The 19536-nt window shown below is 37.0% G+C and overlaps 1 protein-coding gene and 1 long non-coding RNA gene across 2 annotated transcripts; one reads left to right on the top strand and one right to left on the bottom strand.

Moving 5' to 3' along the window:
• Positions 1-4676: 4676 nt before the first annotated feature.
• Positions 4677-6367, bottom strand: LOC127855025 (uncharacterized). Its single transcript, XR_008037322.1, has 2 exons — positions 6103-6367; positions 4677-5639 (listed from the first exon to the last, which is right to left on the bottom strand). It is a non-coding gene; the product is annotated as an uncharacterized LOC127855025 (long non-coding RNA).
• Positions 6368-7695: 1328 nt separating this feature from the next.
• Positions 7696-15687, top strand: LOC127855011 (uncharacterized). The gene is made up of 7 exons (XM_052390304.1): positions 7696-8280; positions 8422-8512; positions 9894-10012; positions 13089-13176; positions 13566-13660; positions 13987-14110; positions 14761-15687. Exons 1-7 carry the CDS (start codon positions 8111-8113, stop codon positions 14824-14826), a joined length of 753 nt encoding a protein of 250 aa, XP_052246264.1. The 5' UTR covers positions 7696-8110; the 3' UTR covers positions 14827-15687.
• Positions 15688-19536: the final 3849 nt, after the last annotated feature.

The raw sequence follows: 19536 nt of genomic DNA, 5'->3' as shown, positions 1-19536 counted from the left end.
GTACTTTCGTTTGACAACTGGTCATGCATGTACGATGTGAACCTAACTTTAGTTTTAGTGCAGATTCGTTCATACGACACAAAGACACAATTTTGTTTTACGGATCATTTCAGCTTACAGGACTGGGTGGGTCACGTAAGAATATCGAATATAAAATAATTTTTTATAAACAACTGGTAGCAAGATGAGTTGCAGATAATTGATCAGTAACCACAAATCAAATCAAATCAAATCAAATTTTATTTTAAGTCGGTACATGTGTAACAAAGAAACATTAGCTATGAATAGCTATTAACCGACATAATAGTAGAATTAAATAAATAATAATTAAACCACATTTAAACTAACTCTTTTGACCTGTTAATTCTTTTCAGCTCAATTCAACAGTGAAACATGCCCATAATATCACTTTAACAGTCCACAAAATAATATACATTAAACTAGAAAAGTATCCGAAGGATACGAATGCCCCCGATGTATGTCAAATGACACCGAAAACGAGTTTTGTGTGACACACTCAATGTGAAACGTTAACACGGCATGTACCAGTCCTGTGTTACTGTTGTTAAACATAAAGTGTATTAAATAATTGTGACATTGACATTTAAAGGGGCCTTTTCACAGATTTTGGCATTTTTTAACTTATTCATTAAATGCTTTATATTGATAAATGTACACATTGGATCGTAAAAGCTCCAGTAAAAAATCAAGAATAAAATTTAAAAAAGGAAAAGAACATTGCCCGGAGCAGGTTTCGAACCAGTGACCCCTGGAGTCCTGCCAGAATCCTGAAGTAAAAACGCTTTAACCTAATGAGCTATTCCGCCGTGTACACATGCTTGATGTATTTTATACCTTATATAAGCAATCTTCGTAGTTTTACAAAATTTAACGGCAAAAACAGAGCTCTCCAAATTATTCAATCGTTTAGCGTTGCAACGCTTTATAACTTTTAGGTTTTAAAATCGTCAAAAGATGCATATAATGGCGATATTAGAGCATGGTAAATGTTCAGTATTACTGTTTGCTCACAAATATCATAACTAAAACGAAAATGTGCGAATCTGAAACAACTTTTTTCAATTTTGTCAATTTACCAAAGCGTGAAAAGATCCCTTTAAGCAAGCACTTAAGTTGGTGCATACAACATGCCATCTTGAAATGATGCTCAATACCGTAAATAAACTATAAAGAAATAGAACGGGCAGTCACATAAACATCTGCTCCCGCTACTAGTATAATGACGATATACAAAATTCAAGTTTACACTGTGTCCCGCACTTTTAAGCAAGCAACATGGCTGTTACACGCGAAGACCCGTTGCTTATGTATTTCAACATCGCATGATGCGCGAAAATGTTATGGCTGGAAACGAACATGCACTTTCAATATATGAATATCAGGAAAAATGAAAACGTTAAGTGTTGACTGAGACCTTGACCATGAAGCGACCGACATGTTTGTTTAAGCGACACGAAGCTTAAATATTATTACTATTTATGTCAATTTAAGTAGAAATCCCAATATGCAGGACAAAGTTATTCTACCATGACCTTAACCTTAGAGCGAGCGACTTGTATTTTGCACGCGTCGAAATTTCAAAATACATAACACAGTTATGAGCCGGACAGGAAATGTTCCCCCACAAACAAACGACCACACTCACGCATGCGCGCGCCCAAACACACTCACGCATGCGCGCGCCCAACCACGCACACACATATAGCGGTTAACCTTACCCAGTGAGGTATGTGATTCTGTACCAACACAGTGAGGTCTACCCTAACTTCTATGTATTATAAATTGCTATTAGAACAGCACAGACATACATGTAAACCTTTTTCTTATGGAGACTTTAATGTAACCGCCTCTTGCCGTTTATAATATGCGTATGCGAACCGTGCATGCATACCTAGGCAGCTACCTTAGTGAGTATCACATATAGCACACATGCATATCTAACACGATACGAGGTAATCATAGGCGGATCCAAGGGGGGCGGACGCGGCGTACGCCCCCCCCCCCTCCAATCGCCAAATTAAAGTTAATTCATTTGATGTTGCACACTGAACTAGATCTAAATAACATATTAAAGCGTGACTTGCTCGAGAAGTGGTTGTCAAAGCCTTCAAACTCACTAAAATTGTGGAGCTTCCAGGGGGCTTCCCTGCATCCACCAGGGGCCCTTGCCGCCCACTGAACCCTCAGCGAATCGTTCAATATCCCCCCTAACAAGAAATCCTGGAACCGCCCCTGGTAATCACACACATATCAACTTGTGTAGTCTTTTTTATCAGGTGCAGTTGCGAAAAATCAATCAGTTAATGCCTTAGCAATCTTCTAAGTATGAAACGTCATAAATCGTATTTTTGTTATATCACCGCTCGAAACGAGCATACCGGTATTTATTCGATCGTAATGGCAAATAGCGCTTCAGGTCGCAAAGATTAAAGTTCATCGAAAGAGGCATTTTTCTTCAATTTGTACTCAATATGTTTTTGCAAATTGACAGCAACTGTCCCCTCAGATGTAGCACAAGAAATGGTGGAACTATCTCTTCAAACTTGGCAGACATGTTGCGCCCGTCTGTCCGCGAGTTCTGGAATAATTGTATTTTCAATTTACACAGTTTTCCAGTTTTTGTTACAATTTACAAAGGAGGTCATCTGCCGCTTCTCCGGCCCAATACCAATGTTCGTCTCGCTTAACCCATAAAAAATGTCTACATGTACAGGTCAAATAATTAGAATTCACAATTTAAAATTGTATGATGTTTATTCGACTAAAAACATACTGACAATTAATGGGATATGTGGTAAAACAAGATTGCATTAAATCTGCCATAATTATGCATAATTGTAAAGTAGAAGCACTTTTCTTAAATGTAAGAACAATGTGTTAACATTCTGAAAGCAATATCTTTTCATTGGGCAAAAATCATTACACATAAGAACTAGCGATTACCGCTGAATCATATCTGTACATAATTTTTGCATTTTAAAATACAGTATCGCAAACTAGAAATGGCGCGGCAGAGGCCGACGCGTATCCCCACGCCGCATGTTTGACCCTGGGGCGCCCCATGGTTGGTAATCGGGCCATACATAGTTGAGATTGACCTTATTGTCACAAGAGATGTTCAGTATCAATCTGAAGTAAATCGGTGTATAAATGAAAAAGTTAATGTAAAATAACCTTAAAAAATGAGTGAAAATCTCTGACCCGGGCCCGCCACAACCCCCATAACTTTTGACCCAGGGGTCAGATATAAATTCCAAATAGTGCATTGTCGCACATATTCTCACAGCTACCTTGTGTGTAAGTTTCGTGGATCAAGTGCTAATAGTGTAGGAGAAGATAGTGGTTAGGACGGACGGACGGACAGACGGCGGAGATAACCACATATTAGATTTCAAATGCGCACCCTAAGTTCAAGGTCAAGGTCACAGGGGTAAAAAATGTATGCGCATGGAAAGGTCTTTTCCAGATGCACATGCGTACCAAATATGAAAGCAATATTTAAAGGGACACATACGTTATGAGCTTTTTTTTTAAATCGCGATCGCAGATTTCGAAACCTGAACGCGGACCCCAAGTTAAAAAAGTTCATGCGCATGGAAAGGTGTTGTCCAGATACACATGCGTACCAAATATGAAAGCAATATCTGAAGGGACACAGTAGGTATGAGCCTTTTTCGAATCGCGGTCGCAGATTTCGTAACCTAAACGCTGACCTCAAGTTCAAGGTCAAGGTCACAGGGGTCAAAAAGTGTATGCACATGGAAAGGTGTTGTCCAGATACACATGCATACCAAATATGAAAGCAATATCTGAAGGGACAGAGTAGTTATGAGCCTTTCTCGAATCGCGGTCGCTGGAAAATCTCTGACCCTGGCCCCACCCCAACCCCCATAACTTTTGGTCCAGGGGTAAGATCAAAATTCCAAATAGTGCACCGTCGCACATATGCTCATAGCTACCATGTGTGTAAGTTTCAAGGTTCTAGTGCTAATAGTGTAAGAGGAGATAGTGGCCAGGACGGACGGACAGACGGACGGACGGACAGACGGCGGAGATAACCACATAATCCCCACTTTTTCTCCGAAAAGCGTGGAGATAACAACTTGTAAATGACGCACGATAAAACAGGAAAGGTTTTCGGATGTGTTCGTGTGTGATTTTAAATTAAAAAGCAAAAGCGGTAACTGGTACTATCACGCTATACTTGAGCTTAGGGAAAGACATACATATGAACATAAGATTTACTGCGTTTCAAACATTAAACAACAATATTATAACATTTCATGATTTTCTGATTGCATGAACCTTAGTGTGTATATCAAACACTTCAATATTTTTTTTTTACAAATAAACATATAAAACATGTATGCAGTGCCATAAAGTTTGAATGTTCTGTTATATATACCCCAAAATTACAAAACAAAGCCGCAAATGTAATGCAATAATGTAATTAATGTAAATGTGGATTTAAAAATATTTATATACTTAGATAAATTAGTTGGTTAAACTTTCATTTAATGTAAGGCATACGCAGTTATGTACATTATTCTTTGATCAAATAAAAAATAAAATTAAGAATGAAGTTCACTACCAAAACAATCAAGCAAATAAACAACATTATATTGAACTAAATTGCACACGAAAAGCCATATGTATATGAGACATAAATGGTTTTGTTTATGAACGATTAAACAATACTGACATAAAACACTCGGAAGAATTGTTATGCTTAATGGTCGATCCCTCAGTGTTTGATTCGAATATTGTACCCATTGTTATAGAAATCCTTCAATTTTCTGATAATAAAAACAATTCAGCAATAGCAGATGTGCCTTTAGTGTTTATATCCCATGTGCGTACAAAATGTTGATACATTTCGCACGAGACCACGTTGAAAGATGAACTGTTAGGATTAGTTAAGTGTGGTCCTTTTTTCGAAATTCCACTACCGAATCCCTTTTTTCTGTGTGTGTCTGCTTTCAGGCGAGATGCATTTCCTTTAAAGTTAAATGATGATTTTTTTAAATTGCAATTTTCGGAAGAGGACATATTCATCTTTAAATCGAAACATAGCTTGCACAATTTCAAAAAGTGAGTTTAATTGCCCGTACAAGAATATAAACATGCTCTCTTCCAATTTGTCTAAATGGTAACAAAATCATTTTTACACATTATGAAAGGTGAGTTTACCTCCTAAAAATGGTTAAATGGGTGACTTTCAACTAATCAACATAAATATGTTTACATTTTAAACCATGTACACGTATATGGACTTGCATGGATATACATGTACATGTTTGACATTTGTGGGGATGTTGTTTGAACCAACACCGTAATCATTGTGGCACAGATTTCACTATATCGGCGCGCCCATTCGTTTTTCAAAATATTTGCTTGTTGATAAATTGATCATATGTGTTGATTGGATATTGTTTGTTATTTAAAGATCTAATATATCAGCGACCATTTCCTTCATGTTTTAAGTGCATTGGTGCTCTTCATGGTCTCTTGTTATGCATCGGTTACCTAGGTGTTTATTCTAGAAGTCATATTTCAGCTTGTAGGCGATTGGGATTCGCTCCAGGGAAGGATTTGACGGCATAATCATTGTTGTGGTTCTAAAATTCGAATATAATAAAACAGCGTATTAATACATCAATAACTTTATTTAAACAACTAAAAGTGTATCTGATTACACATATCTCTAAAATAAAAAATGAACCTTTCTTATGCATAGCCTTTTTTGAAATCAGAACGTATATGTATGTATTAAACGCGCATTCAATGCATTAGTTACACATTTAATATATACCGGTATCATTTATCAAATGAATCAACATAACCCATGTATGCCTAGCGTCTAGAAAAAAGGCCTTGGCAAACAGCGTAGACCCAGTTGAGACGCCACATGATGCGGCGTCTCATCAGGGTCTGCGCTGTTTGCATAAAGGAATTTCTGTAAGAAATATTCTTAATATAGAAATAAATATACTAGACATCCCTTATTTTGGAAATGAATTCATCCAATTTAGATGGATGGGAGAGTCCACTAGGCATAAATGGGTTAATATAACCGTGTACCTTCTACAAGCTGCGCACCATTTCACAAAGAGCCATAACAATATGAGAAGTCCTATCTCTAACACAACCCAGAGTATCCACATCAAATCACTGGTGTCCATTTTGAATCAAACATTTAAGATAAATCAGCAAACACCCATAATGTTGTGAAGCGAATCGAGTAATTATATGGTGCAATAAATCATGTATTACTAGTATCATTCTCGCTATATCTCCTTCAGTATGAACAATTTACAGGTTGGTGTAAAACAAGATAAACGATGTATCATCTCAATCTATGAGAGCAACGCAACAGAAGAAATAAGACACACACAAGCGTGCAAGCATCCGCACACTCAAGTTGCAATAATCCAACTCCCAGCTATTGACCTTCCGGGTCGCTGGGAGTTGCAACTGTTAACACGATTTTTCATGGAAACTCTGCCGCCCGGACTCAAGGTATTGGATTGGTATTGGGTTTGTTTAGGTTGATTGAATCCGACATTATAGACACACTTTATAATCAATTTTGACATGGAATTTGGTTTTATCAGGAAGAACTCAGAGCTATGGGTATGTACTCATAAAAACTCAGAGCATTCAAGAAGAATTACCGCACACGCACGCACGCGCGCTCACGCACAAGCGCACTTACAAACATGGCAGAAATAACACTACATACTATTAGAATGGCGCAGGCTTAAAAATGGAGAATAATATCGTATATAATAACGATAATATTTGCATCGACCATCCTCGCGTAAATATGCTCGGTCATATCTCTGTGCGGTTGTTGAATACGTTTTTTTTTCGGAACTCAGCGAACATTTGTTATCCGTTAATTTACGTGTGGAACAAATACATTTGACATAAATTCACGGGGTTATGTTTTGCGTTTCAAATTACCATCACCTAAGATCTATTGTTAATACGCGAATAGTCATGTGATACAAGAGCACATAACTGTACACGTTTGTTGGCTCCTGGTAATAAGTTAAGTTCCGAATACAGGGTGCAGGATCACGTGACTATTTGGGCTTCGCAATTGAACTTGAATGGATGTAAATACACCGGCATCTGGTGCATTTCTTCAAATAATTTTGTAAAACTTTTTTGGTTTCTAAAGAATTTCAACTAGCGCATAAAAGACAGCTTTTATGCTGCGTATGACAATTTTAAATGTATTAGAATTACTTTATTTCATAAGCCGGTGTTCTTGGCCGAAAATTCGATGGATAGCGTATTTATGTTCACGGTTATGCTGCACGCAACGTGAAATTTTTCACCGTTTTTATACGAATTCAATGATTTATTCTTTAATCTAACAATATCGATACAAAATGCAAGAAAAACTGTAATTTATGCACTAAAGATTTTTGGAAGGTTTCGTGGTCTTATTAGCGGCTAGGGGTAGCTTTTGCGAATGCGCATGCTGGTCTTGCGTTACGTTGGCCGTATATATTCAATAAGACCCATTTTAACATGACGCGGGTCAGTCATTATTTTAGTTATTACCATAACCATATTATCGCATGGGTATTATCAATGAAATGATATGTCAATATGCACCACCACACAGTGGTATCACAGTATATCAATGATACTGTACAGATAATTTTAATAAACAATTTATCTCTGATATACACTGATGTAGTTGATACATACTTGTATCTGATTATCAAGTTAACATTGGGATTTAATTGTTAACTTCTTGTGTAGTTTAAATAAATGTATTTTGCATGCATAGTGTTCCCATAGAAAGTGTGATTGAAGAAGTAGGAACTTATCGACAGTGTACAGATTTATAAAGTACTTTGGATCAATTTGTTGCAAATAATTAAAATCGAAGGATCTGTTCTTATCGCAAACGGATTTATAAAATGCTGGTAACAATGAGCTACGCACGATGACTGTGTTCTTATTACGCAAAGAGACGATTAGCAAAATTGTATCGACTGACCTCAACATCAAACTGAGCAAATATTTAAGATTATAAAAAAAGTTCCGGAAAAATCATCCATTCTATAAAATGAAGCCCCAGACGCCGTTTGTAGCATGTGTCCTGTTTGCTATAGCAACGGTGGGCACCATGGTAACGGGGAAGAACTGTAACTACAAGTCGAGCTGCAGTTGTGTGTTTGATGACGGTTCGGGCATGGTGGATCTGTCAGCGCTAAAACCGACCCCTGGTACTCCAATGTGAGTGGGCAACAGGCGGGGTTGATTTATGTGTTAGAAATATGATGTTGATTTTTTCTTGACTGATTTCAAATAGAGGAAAAAAACTAACTTTTTTTTACCTCAGTTATGATTAATATGTCAATATCATTCATATGCTAGGTTCAAAGACCAGCCCTCCCAACGGGATTACTACCTGTTTTCCTACAACCCATGCGTTCCTTTCAACGAGGGCACGTGCACCAATGTGGCGGTAGGTGGCGCTTCAGAACTTTGCTAATTTCAATTATAGAATAATTCAACGATTATATAATATTGCGTCGTGGTGTCTGTAACGCCGTGTTAAACAATAATTTTCTATGAGAAGGTTACCTAATACAAGTCTTAATTTTGTATTTGAATTGTATGTGATTAATATGTATATAACTAGTAATCTTCTCACGAAACTAAAGCCTAACGTTAATTAAAGGTGCCTATTCACGTTTGGTAAATTGACAAATGAAAAAATATTGTTTCAGATTCGCAAATTTTCATTGTAGTAATAACATTTGTTAGGAAACAGTAATTCTGAATATTTACCATGCTCTAAAATATCCATTATATGAATCTTTTGACGATTAAAAAACTGTAAATTATAAAGCGTTGCAACGCGAAACGATTCGATAATTTGGAGAGTTATGTTGTTGTCGATATATTTTGTGTTGCTACGAGGATTGCTTATATAAAGTATAAAATACAACACTATTTGTATGAGCACGGATGGCCGAGTGGTCAAAGCGATTGGCTTTTACTCCAAGTGTCAGTGATTCGAGGCCGATTGAGGGTTACTTTTTTTTCTTTAATTTAATTCTTGTTTTACTGGAGCTTTTAAGATCCAGTGTTTACATTTATCAATATAAAGCATTAGCTGACAAACTTCAATAAATGCCAAATTCTGTGAAAAGGTTGCTATAAATCTTAACGTTTTATAAGCTTTGAATTGGCCGTCCAATATGGAAGTTATGAATTACATTTGGTTAATGCATATGTAGAGATGTTATTGTTTTCGGTTTGTGATTTGATATTACCCTAAATAAAGGACAGACATCGGTGTTCGTTTTAGTAATAGGTAATGTATTTGACCAACAGTTATTGCCGAAGCTTAAAATCTGCAGGAGCCGTTGTGTTTTTGTTTGAATATAAAATACTTTAAAAAAGTGTTCTAAATCAAACGCAAACAATTCGTCACGAAAATTAAGATAGTAATAATTGAAAAAAATATGAGTGATATCATTTACCAATATTTTATCAATGAAATGGAACGCATCTCGGAACTGTCACAATGACTGTAATAAAGAATGGAGTTTATTGAGTACTACTGCACTGACCGGAACTTACAAATCCGATTAACTGTCGAGTCACTCTACAAAGTATTTCACTTAAACAAAAATCATGTAGTGTTTTGTTCTGTTATTTGGTGTTGGTGTTGTTTACTCTTTTTCTAATATTTTCTTATTCGGGCGTGTTTTTGATTCATTAAAGCAAATATATTTGATGTCATTTTACAACTATTATAACAGTTTAATTCGAAACTCTAGCGTAAGGTGATCGATTTCGCTATAGTGAACAGTTGAACTGCAATTTTTCAAATGTAGGTTTGCCAGTATGATCCGCGCTATAACGTCTACTACGAGATCGGAAGCCAATCAAATGCCGCCTTTTCCATGACCGGAGATGACGTAGTAGTTACTTACATTAGCGATGATGGAGTCAGGTGAGACCGTCCATTTAAATGAGCCGCGCTCTGGAAAAACCGGGCTTTTAAATACTTTAAACGAACATATCTTTAAAAGAGAGATACTTTAAACGAACATATCTTTAAAGGAGACATACTTTAAACGAACATATTTGTAAAAGAGACATACTTTAAACGGACATATCTTTAAAAGCGTTCCCAATTAGCATGTGCGGACGACACTTTACATGCATGTATTAAGCCCGATTTTCCCAGATTCAAATATAGTCAGCAATATATATTTCTGTAAATGCAATATTCACTGGGGGCTGACGAGGTCAAAGCGTAGTCCGTTTCGCTACGACGTCGGGTATATGTTTTACTACGAAAACATTGTGTAAATACACTACTTAATCAGGCGAGTTTCATCTTTTCTGGTGTTTATGGATTAGAGAACGGAGCATCCAGTAATGGTAGGTACTTATTTTCAATAACAAACTAATAACAAATGCGCGTAGTTGCAACCTTTAAGTTTATTTTGAGCTTAAATCGAAATATTTTGATTTGAAGCAATGCATAAGGTGGTCATTCTGTTAAAATTACCAATTACGGTAACTTAAATTAAATAAAACTACATGTTACTTTGATTCAGTGTACATTACACATTTTAAAGTACAAAACAGGTTACGAACATGTGTTTTAATTATTCAAATGCTTTGTTTCAAAGGTAATTACATGTCGCTTTATGTATAGATTTCGCACAGAGTATGTATTGGTTGCGCAACGAAGTACAAATATAATGTATAGGTTGCTCAACCAAGTCTCTGTATCCATTTCATGCCATTGCCCAGTGCAAAAGATGCCGTGCTTCACTGTGCGCATGAACATCAAAACGAAAAGGTTGATCCCGGTGAAAGCCGGCAGAGCCCCGGTATACCGTCACTATGCCGGCACTCACCGGGGCTATACCGGCATCAGACCCCGACAGAGCTGCGGCAACGCCCCGGTTTAACCGGGGACAACTGGGGCTCCACCGGGAAAGTATTCAAATGTTCAATACCTCTGGGATGAACCAGGAGTTACCGGGAAGGACCGGCAATGACCGGCTTGGCACTGGAAACAACCGGGACTTCACCGGGAACAACCGGGACGGCACCGTCAGAGATCCGGTTTACTTATGCAACGTAGCTATAAAGGGACTCTGCCGGCATTCACCGGGGCTCTACCGGGGCGTTGCCGTAGCTCTGCCGGGGTGTGTTTGGGCCCCGGTGGAGCTAAGGTGCCGTCCCGGTTGTACCCGGTACAGTCCCGGTTGTTCCCGGTGCCACGCCGGTCGTTACCGGTCCTACCCGGTGACTCCCGCTTCATCCCGGAGGTATTAAACATTTTAATACTTTCCCGGTGGAGCCCCGGTTGTCCCCGGTCGTCCACGGGTCATCCCGGTGGAGCACCGGTTCATCCCGGTAGGGCCCCGGTTCATCCCGGTAGATGCCTGATCACGCACTGGGGCTCCGCCGGCATCATATTGAGACTGGGCCTTAACCGCATTGTAACACGAGGTAAATTTACCGGCCGTCATGTACGCAGTAAACAATAACCTGTGACAGAAACCCACTGCCACACCTTTACAACGATATATTGATTATGCAATTGCGGATTTATGCCATTGGGGTCCTACTTTCCACACCTTACGGCTGTTACAGGTGTGGATTTTACAGGTAAAATCATGTATACGAACATGAAATTCATCTCAAAATTAGTTGACGATTACCGATTTTCAAGAAAATCGCTTTGATATATACAATGTAAAAATCAAAATCCGTATGAGATAAATAATGATCAAAGTTGGGACATGGGATTTACTTTGACATAAGCAGAGTTTCGAAATAAGCGAGTTGGGGATAACGAGAATTGAATGTTATTTGATAAAGAGAACCGTATGCTGAAAACCTATCGTCGGTCTCTATCAAAATGAACGTATAAGTGATTGTCACAAGGTGAAGATGCGTCATTTTTATTGAGACCGACGACATTAGGTTCTCGACTCTCAACTGTCATCTTATATATGGATTTTCGATTTAAATCGTTTCCTTTGGCCTAGTCGTGAATTTAATTATATCACAATGTGCATTACCATGTCGACTGTGCGCTTCGGATCATGTTGTGCCGTTGTTAGTACCTCTTCCTCAATGGAAACATCCAGCCACTCCATGACTCCGTATTAAAAAACACTTATCTTTATTTTGCCTTTGAGAGATAACCAATACGTCTTCTGTGAGAAACGCATACACGCTAAAGCGTTGTCGTAGCGAGGCATATACGTATACTGTCAGAGACATGATCATGCCTAATAATAATATTTAGCCTTTATTTCTGATAACTGGGTCACCCTACACATTTCTAAACACACCAGTGGCTTAACGATACATAGACCAATATGGAAATTGTAAAATTGTGTCACTTAAACACAGTTGTAAACCTTAATTGCTTTTTTTTAAAGTGAAACTTTACTTCAGTTTTATAAATCAGCGGTATATTTCATGTTTAACCGCATAAACCAGACACATCTTGGATTATAATTTGATGTAACAGCCCTATGAAATGTCATTGTGCTTAAATTCAGTGTTTTGTTATTAGAAAAGCATAATCTTACATGTTTAAACTCAATTTTCGACTAATCCGTTCTCGATGTCATGTGTATTTAATCAATGTTTTCGTAGTAAAACATATACCCGACGTCGTAGCGAAACGGACTACGCTTTGACCTCGTCAGCCCCCAGTGATATTGCATACAGAGATAAAATTTCTTCGTAAAAGAACCTTGATAGTCCAAAGTCCCCATACTTGCGGTCGGTCGGTGGTTGTTAAATAATAAAAACATTCGTAGACGGAACCCAATAAGGTGGTCTTTCATAAACAACAGAACTCTCAAAGAAAATGTTACTTTGTTATGTTCACAGTTCAGACATCCGAATAGTAATAAATAAATCAGCATGACTTCTTAGATTAGAAAAATTCATCTGTTAATTTGTTTCTTGTGTTTGTATTTTTGTTGGTGTTGTTGTTGTTGTAGCGTTGATACCGCCACTGTTTATATTTTTTGCCTTTGTTTTAGAAAAACTGTCGTGACATTGCAGTGTAATACCGACCCAGCCGCCTCCCCTTCCATTACGGTTGCCGGTGAAACGTCAACGGCCGTCTATGTAAGTCGTCCGGATATGTGGCTCCTCGGAGATCAGGCCCATTGATGACACACATTCTGAAGCAAAATATATGATTGTATTACTCATAAACGCAATGTTTGGCTTTCTCTTATCGTCAATATTGGATTATGAAATCTAAAATTTAATGTAATACGTGATTTTTATATGTCAACATTTCGTTGTAAATAAAATACATTGTTAATCTGAGTACTATAACCTTTATGTAAATATTTGTTAATAGATCAAAAGTTTTACATAGTAATCTGATGTATGTCGATTTGCATAAATGTTCAGTCAGTCAATTAAAACGTTCCTGTTTAGTTCATCAATGACATCTATGTTAGTACATGTACATATACTTCATATAGACCAATGTTGGTATATTGCAGGAAATGACGGTTAACGCTCACCAGGCATGCGCAGTTCCTTCGACTGGAAGTTCCGGTTCTGCTTCACTCAGTGGCGGCTCAGTCATGCTAATAATGTATGTTCCACTCTACCATTGTCTTCGACAACACCTTTATTACTACCACCACCGTAAACATTATCATCAGCAGTAACAGCAGCGTCGTCGTCTTCATCATCATCACACATTTTTATGTCATCATTCATATCATAATCACAATCCTCTTCGTCGTTACTATCATAATCATGTTCACCAACAGCATAATCATCATTTCCACCAACACAACAATCACAAATATCAACAACACTATCTTTAATAATCTTTTTCATATGAATCTTTTTATTTTAATTTTTTAAACTATATCGGACACAGATGTTATTAACATCGATTTGATTTGTTTCCAGATTCTTCTCGCTACTCCTCACGTACATGTTGGCGGGAGTTGCGTTCAATGTTGTACGAAAACAATCTGGGATGGATTTGATTCCAAACCGAAATTTCTGGATCGACGTACCATCGCTCATAAAGGTAATTCACGTATCAAAACAATTCATAAATAGGTGAAGCATCTTAGTCATTTGTTAATTGCAGATAACACCTTCGGCATGACATCCGCCATTTTATATTCAATATATGGACCAATATTGTATTGGACCACATCATGCGAAAATGGGTCTAATGCGGTGGCGTAGCTCCAGACCAGACTGCGCGATTCAAGGAGCTATTCTGTCCGATATAAAGTCACGCTAGTTTGTTTTTTTTGTTCCGTTGGCGGACAATGTACCGGTAGCTCCTGTCCAGACTACCAAATGCGCATGCTGGTTGGGAGCTGCACTGGTCGCAAATGACACGAGACCCATTTACGCACGCCGCGGGTCATATGTACTTTGTTCAAACAGTTTGACGTATGTTACTTTATACATGAGTCACTCTCTTTAAGTGTTTGAATTAAAGAAATGCACTTACGTTCCCCACTATCATATTAGTGCGCAGACTGTCATTTTATGTATCTTTATTACATGCATGGGCCTGCTCGAAGTGAGTATCTAACCTAAGTTTCTTAATAATTTACAGTGCATCATGCTTTATTGTTTCACTCTTAGTAAGTGGAATGATTCTTTATAAAAAAAACAACAAAGTTGTTATTTTTAAATTCTAAATAAATTGTTCTTTTCCAGGACGGCTGGTCACTGACGATGCTCGTCGTCTGTAGGCGACAGTACGGGTATGTCTCGGCCAAATAGGTCACACACCAGCGAATCATAACTAAATACAAAAATGTAGACAGAAAAAAGCAAAACAAACACATCTTACATCTGTCAGCGCTTCCTTAATCTTAGATGTAACAAAACGGTTGTATCTTGACTGCTGTTTTCCGCTGATTTCATTATTTTGAAAACATACCTCTGCATTGTCGGACAATGTCGTTTGAGCCGCACTCTGTGAACACCGGGCTAAATGCATATGCATTAAGTATTGTCAACAATGAGCATTTCCAGTCCGCAAATAAAAATCCGGGATCACAATTTTCGTGTATATCGTTTTATTTTTCGTTTAAAGAAATTCTCTTTTTTTAACGAAAATCCAGTTTTTTTCGGTTAGTTTCTTCTATTAGTAGCCTGTGCGGACTGCACAGGCTAATCTGGGAAACACTTCATGCAAATGTAATAAGCCCGTTTTTTCCAGATCGCGGCTCATTTACTTTAATGTTGTTAATTTGATATTCGTGCCAGATGTTTGTATGTGTAGTTATAAACGGAAAAGAGCTCTTGTATTTGATGCGTGTGATTGACTCTGCTTAAAACCCGGCTTTCCCATATCGCGGCTCATTTGCATAAATATTGTTTATGTTATATTTGGAACGGATATGTATTACATTGCGTGTTTTTATTTGTTTTTATAACCGTAAAAAAGTTCTTGTATTTGATGCGTGTGATTGACTATGTAATTTTGGTAACTGGAAAAGTTGCACTTATTTATTCGTTTGTTTTAATGCCTTTAACATATTTGTAATTTAATGTCATTATTACAAAGAGTTTTGTTAAAGGAATTGGTGCAAAAGATATTTGAATATTTGGAGAAAGACAACCTTAATTTATTTCGCAGCGAAGTCTTTTCATATTTACCTCCCTTCTCACAACATTGAACGAGCTACTTGCAATCTGGTATTTGGTAACCCGTTCTTGTCTTTTTATTAGTGTCATATATATATATATATATATATATATATATATATATATATATATATATATATACCAATACATAGTGCCAGTTACGCGGTCTCTGTAGTTTTCAGACTGTACTTACGAGGTCAATATAAAAAACGGGGTCTATATACAACCCCGCAATCTAGGCTCCTTTAATTACTATGAGGGGGGTGTAGGGGAGGTAATGCAATCAAATCTCACAATAAGGTCTTAAATCGAAAACCACAATCAGGTCTGAAATTGAAATTGTATATACCTCGCAAATAAGTTCGCTATATATTTCCTTGTATAAGACGTTAAATAAATGACGTATTTATATACAATAATTATAGTAGGTACCCCTATATACCTTAATTCGTGTTTATATCGGATAAAAAAGGGTATGGAGATACATGTATTTAAAGTGGGAACCCCATAACCTATTTCTAAATCAGAGACCCCGTAACTGGCCAAATGTGTGAATATATATATATATATATATATATATATATATATATATATATATATATATATATATATATATATATATATATATATATATAAATATATATATATATATATATATATATATATATATATATATATATATATATATATATATATATATATACGTAAGATGTATTGGAGGGTATGTTTTTACACAGCCTAACAAATATTGAACTTTTATGCGATGAATTTGCTATGGAAAAAACCTTTGCTCGATAGAAATTTCGATTCATAATCACTTCATGTAGCTAAACTGATACGTAATCAAATATTGATATTCTATTACTTTATCTATGACCACAATATAATTACAAGATCTATAGCTGGTCAATGTATTGGGCCATAACTATTGCACTCGATAAAAGACCAGATTACCGGTATATCGCTCATATTAGGCAATATGTTATACATAGACACTGATTTAATAATCAAAATTTGAAAGTTGAGTTGTGTTACCGGGTAATCGAGAACCAATTAAACGGCTTGTTTACTATAGGTTCGTGTGTGTATGTGTGTCCGTCCGGCCTGTTTCGTGCCGGTACTGTACCTCGGTCATGTATCGTTACTAAGTTTAAAAATATGTGGTGAATAATTATGTTGATCGGTATGAGACAATGTGAATCGCGTTAGATCCAGCGGACCATGTCTTATCAAACATTTTATGACAAATCTAAGTTAAAATAAATTTAAAATCAAAACAAATATTCATTTACGGTCAATGCATGATTATAAGCAAACGTGTGCGACAAATCTAAAGGAATTGAATATAATTACTAAAATCAAGAAATCCAATATGTTGGTGCTTGCCCATTATACACTTAAACTCAAATTTAATCGTGACTGAAATTTGTATAAGAATGAAAAATTGTATACTTAGACGGGCTCCAAGTCGTATCCCAAAGAAACTCTTTGGCTCAATAAAACCAATTGGGGCTGTTAAATGCGAGCGCGTTCTGTTAAGACTTGCCAGAATAACGAGAGATGTGCCTTTAAGAGATATCAACAATAACGAGACAATTTGGCGTGAGCCAGAAATGTGCATGATAATTAGACGTTTAGTCGCGTGCAAGAAATGTTCAAAACAATGAGACGATGCACTTCGCACAAGAAATTGTAACCACAAAGGCATGATGTGTGGCGCGCATTACCAAGGTTCGTATCTCTAAGGAGCAAGTCTTATTAAGTCGACCAGTTAACCAATTCGGTGTGGGGCTCCAACCGAAGAGCACGGAGATTCCAGTTCTGCACCGACTTACCCCCTAGTGCAAGAATGCTTCATGGACAATGATCTTTGAGGTATGGAACATTATATACAAAGGCGGAGACTTTCATTTATATTCTTTGTTTTTTTAACCGACAAGACCCCACAAGTTCGTCAAAGAAGGAAAACTATTAATTTTTCAGTTATCTTTTTTTTCTTTCGAAAGAAAGTCGACTTTAATATGCACAAATACAACATGGCTTTATAATTTTCCAAGCACCATTAGATTTAGATTGTATAAAGACTGAGGGCTCACCATGGCTGTGTTTGCTATGGTGCCAATGTCTGTATTTACTTTTGTCGTTGCTAGGTGTGTTTTGTTTACCGTTTACATAGACAAACATTGAATTGACTTTTAAGTAAGCTTATACCACGTGAACATGCCAGCAAATCATCTTTTACCTGACATTGAATGCTTACAAACAGCTTGCTGTGTTTCCATAAGTTGGCTTTAACCTGAAATTGCCGGACCCGAATAAATATGATAGTCTGGTCGTATCGATTTGACGGCTGGTATTATAGATTCTTTGCTTTATAAATAAAACAGGCTGCAAAAAAACCTAGGCAAGGTTTTAATCGGTATCTCTTGCTTTGTTTCAAATTGAAATACGTAATTTGATCGAGCAGGAGTTGCGCGAAAGGAATTGGGGATTTTCATTTGTTTTTAAGTCAACTTTATTTTCGTTTCAGAACTGTTAAAGGGATTATAAAACATTGAATACCTAGCCAAGAAAATGAATTTTCAACTGCCTTAATTGCAAAATCTTTGAAATGAACAAATATATTTTATTGGAAAGACTGCAAATGTTTATTTTCATCGACTTCAGGTACGAACTTCTCAGTTTTCTTTCATTAATTCCGCAAAAATGCAACATGATTACAGGTACGCTGTTGGTCACATAAAATGCCGATTCTTAAATAAGTTTATTATAAATACACGTATACATATTGCGAAACAAAATGAAAATAGAATATAATAAATTAGCCGCGTTCGGTTTGGAAAAACTGAACTTGATGCATGGTGTTAAGTGTCGTCCTTGATTAGCCTCCTTGATTAGGCTGTGCACGGGCAATTCAGGGACGACACTTTCCACATAGACTCGATTTTCAGCGAAAAATTCTTAAGAGGCAGAGAGTTTTGTCCCTGATTAGCCTGTGCGGACGACACTTTACGCTGATTAGCCTGTGCGGACAACACTTTGCGCTCATGGATTAACCTGGTTTTCCCAGAGCGAGGCTCGCATGTGAAATTTTCCATTTAACCAATGTACACCACACATGTTGTTTGTATCGCAATACTCAAACATGTTGTTTGTATCGCAATACTCATACATGTTGTTTGTATCGCAATACTCATACATGTTGTTAGTATCGCAATACTCATACATGTTGTTTGTATCGCAATATACATACATGCTGTTTGTATCGCAATACTCATACATGCTGTTTGTATCGCAATACTCATACATGCTGTTTGTATCGCAAAACTCATGCATGCTGTTTGTATCGCAATACTCATACATGCTGTTTGTATCGCAAAACTCATACATGCTGTTTGTATCGCAAAACTCATGCATGCTGTTTGTATCGCAATACTCATACATGCTGTTTGTATCGCAAAACTCATGCATGCTGTTTGTATCGCAATACTCATACATGCTGTTTGTATCGCAAAACTCATACATGTTGTTTGTATCGCAATACTCATACATGCTGTTTGTATCGCAAAACTCATGCATGCTGTTTGTATCGCAATACTCATACATGCTGTTTGTATCGCAATACTCATACATGCTGTTTGTATCGCAAAACTCATACATGTTGTTTGTATCGCAATACTCATACATGCTGTTTGTATCGCAAAACTCATGCATGCTGTTTGTATCGCAATACTCATACATGCTGTTTGTATCGCAATACTCATACATGCTGTTTGTATCGCAAAACTCATACATGTTGTTAGTATCGCAATACTCATGCATGTTGTCTGTATCGCAATA

The sequence above is a fragment of the Dreissena polymorpha genome, chromosome 13, assembly GCF_020536995.1.
Source record: "Dreissena polymorpha isolate Duluth1 chromosome 13, UMN_Dpol_1.0, whole genome shotgun sequence".
Classification (NCBI taxonomy): Eukaryota; Metazoa; Mollusca; class Bivalvia; order Myida; family Dreissenidae; genus Dreissena; species Dreissena polymorpha.
The sequence above is the reverse complement of the archived record's forward strand: the minus strand, read 5'-3'. Positions and strand labels throughout refer to the sequence as shown.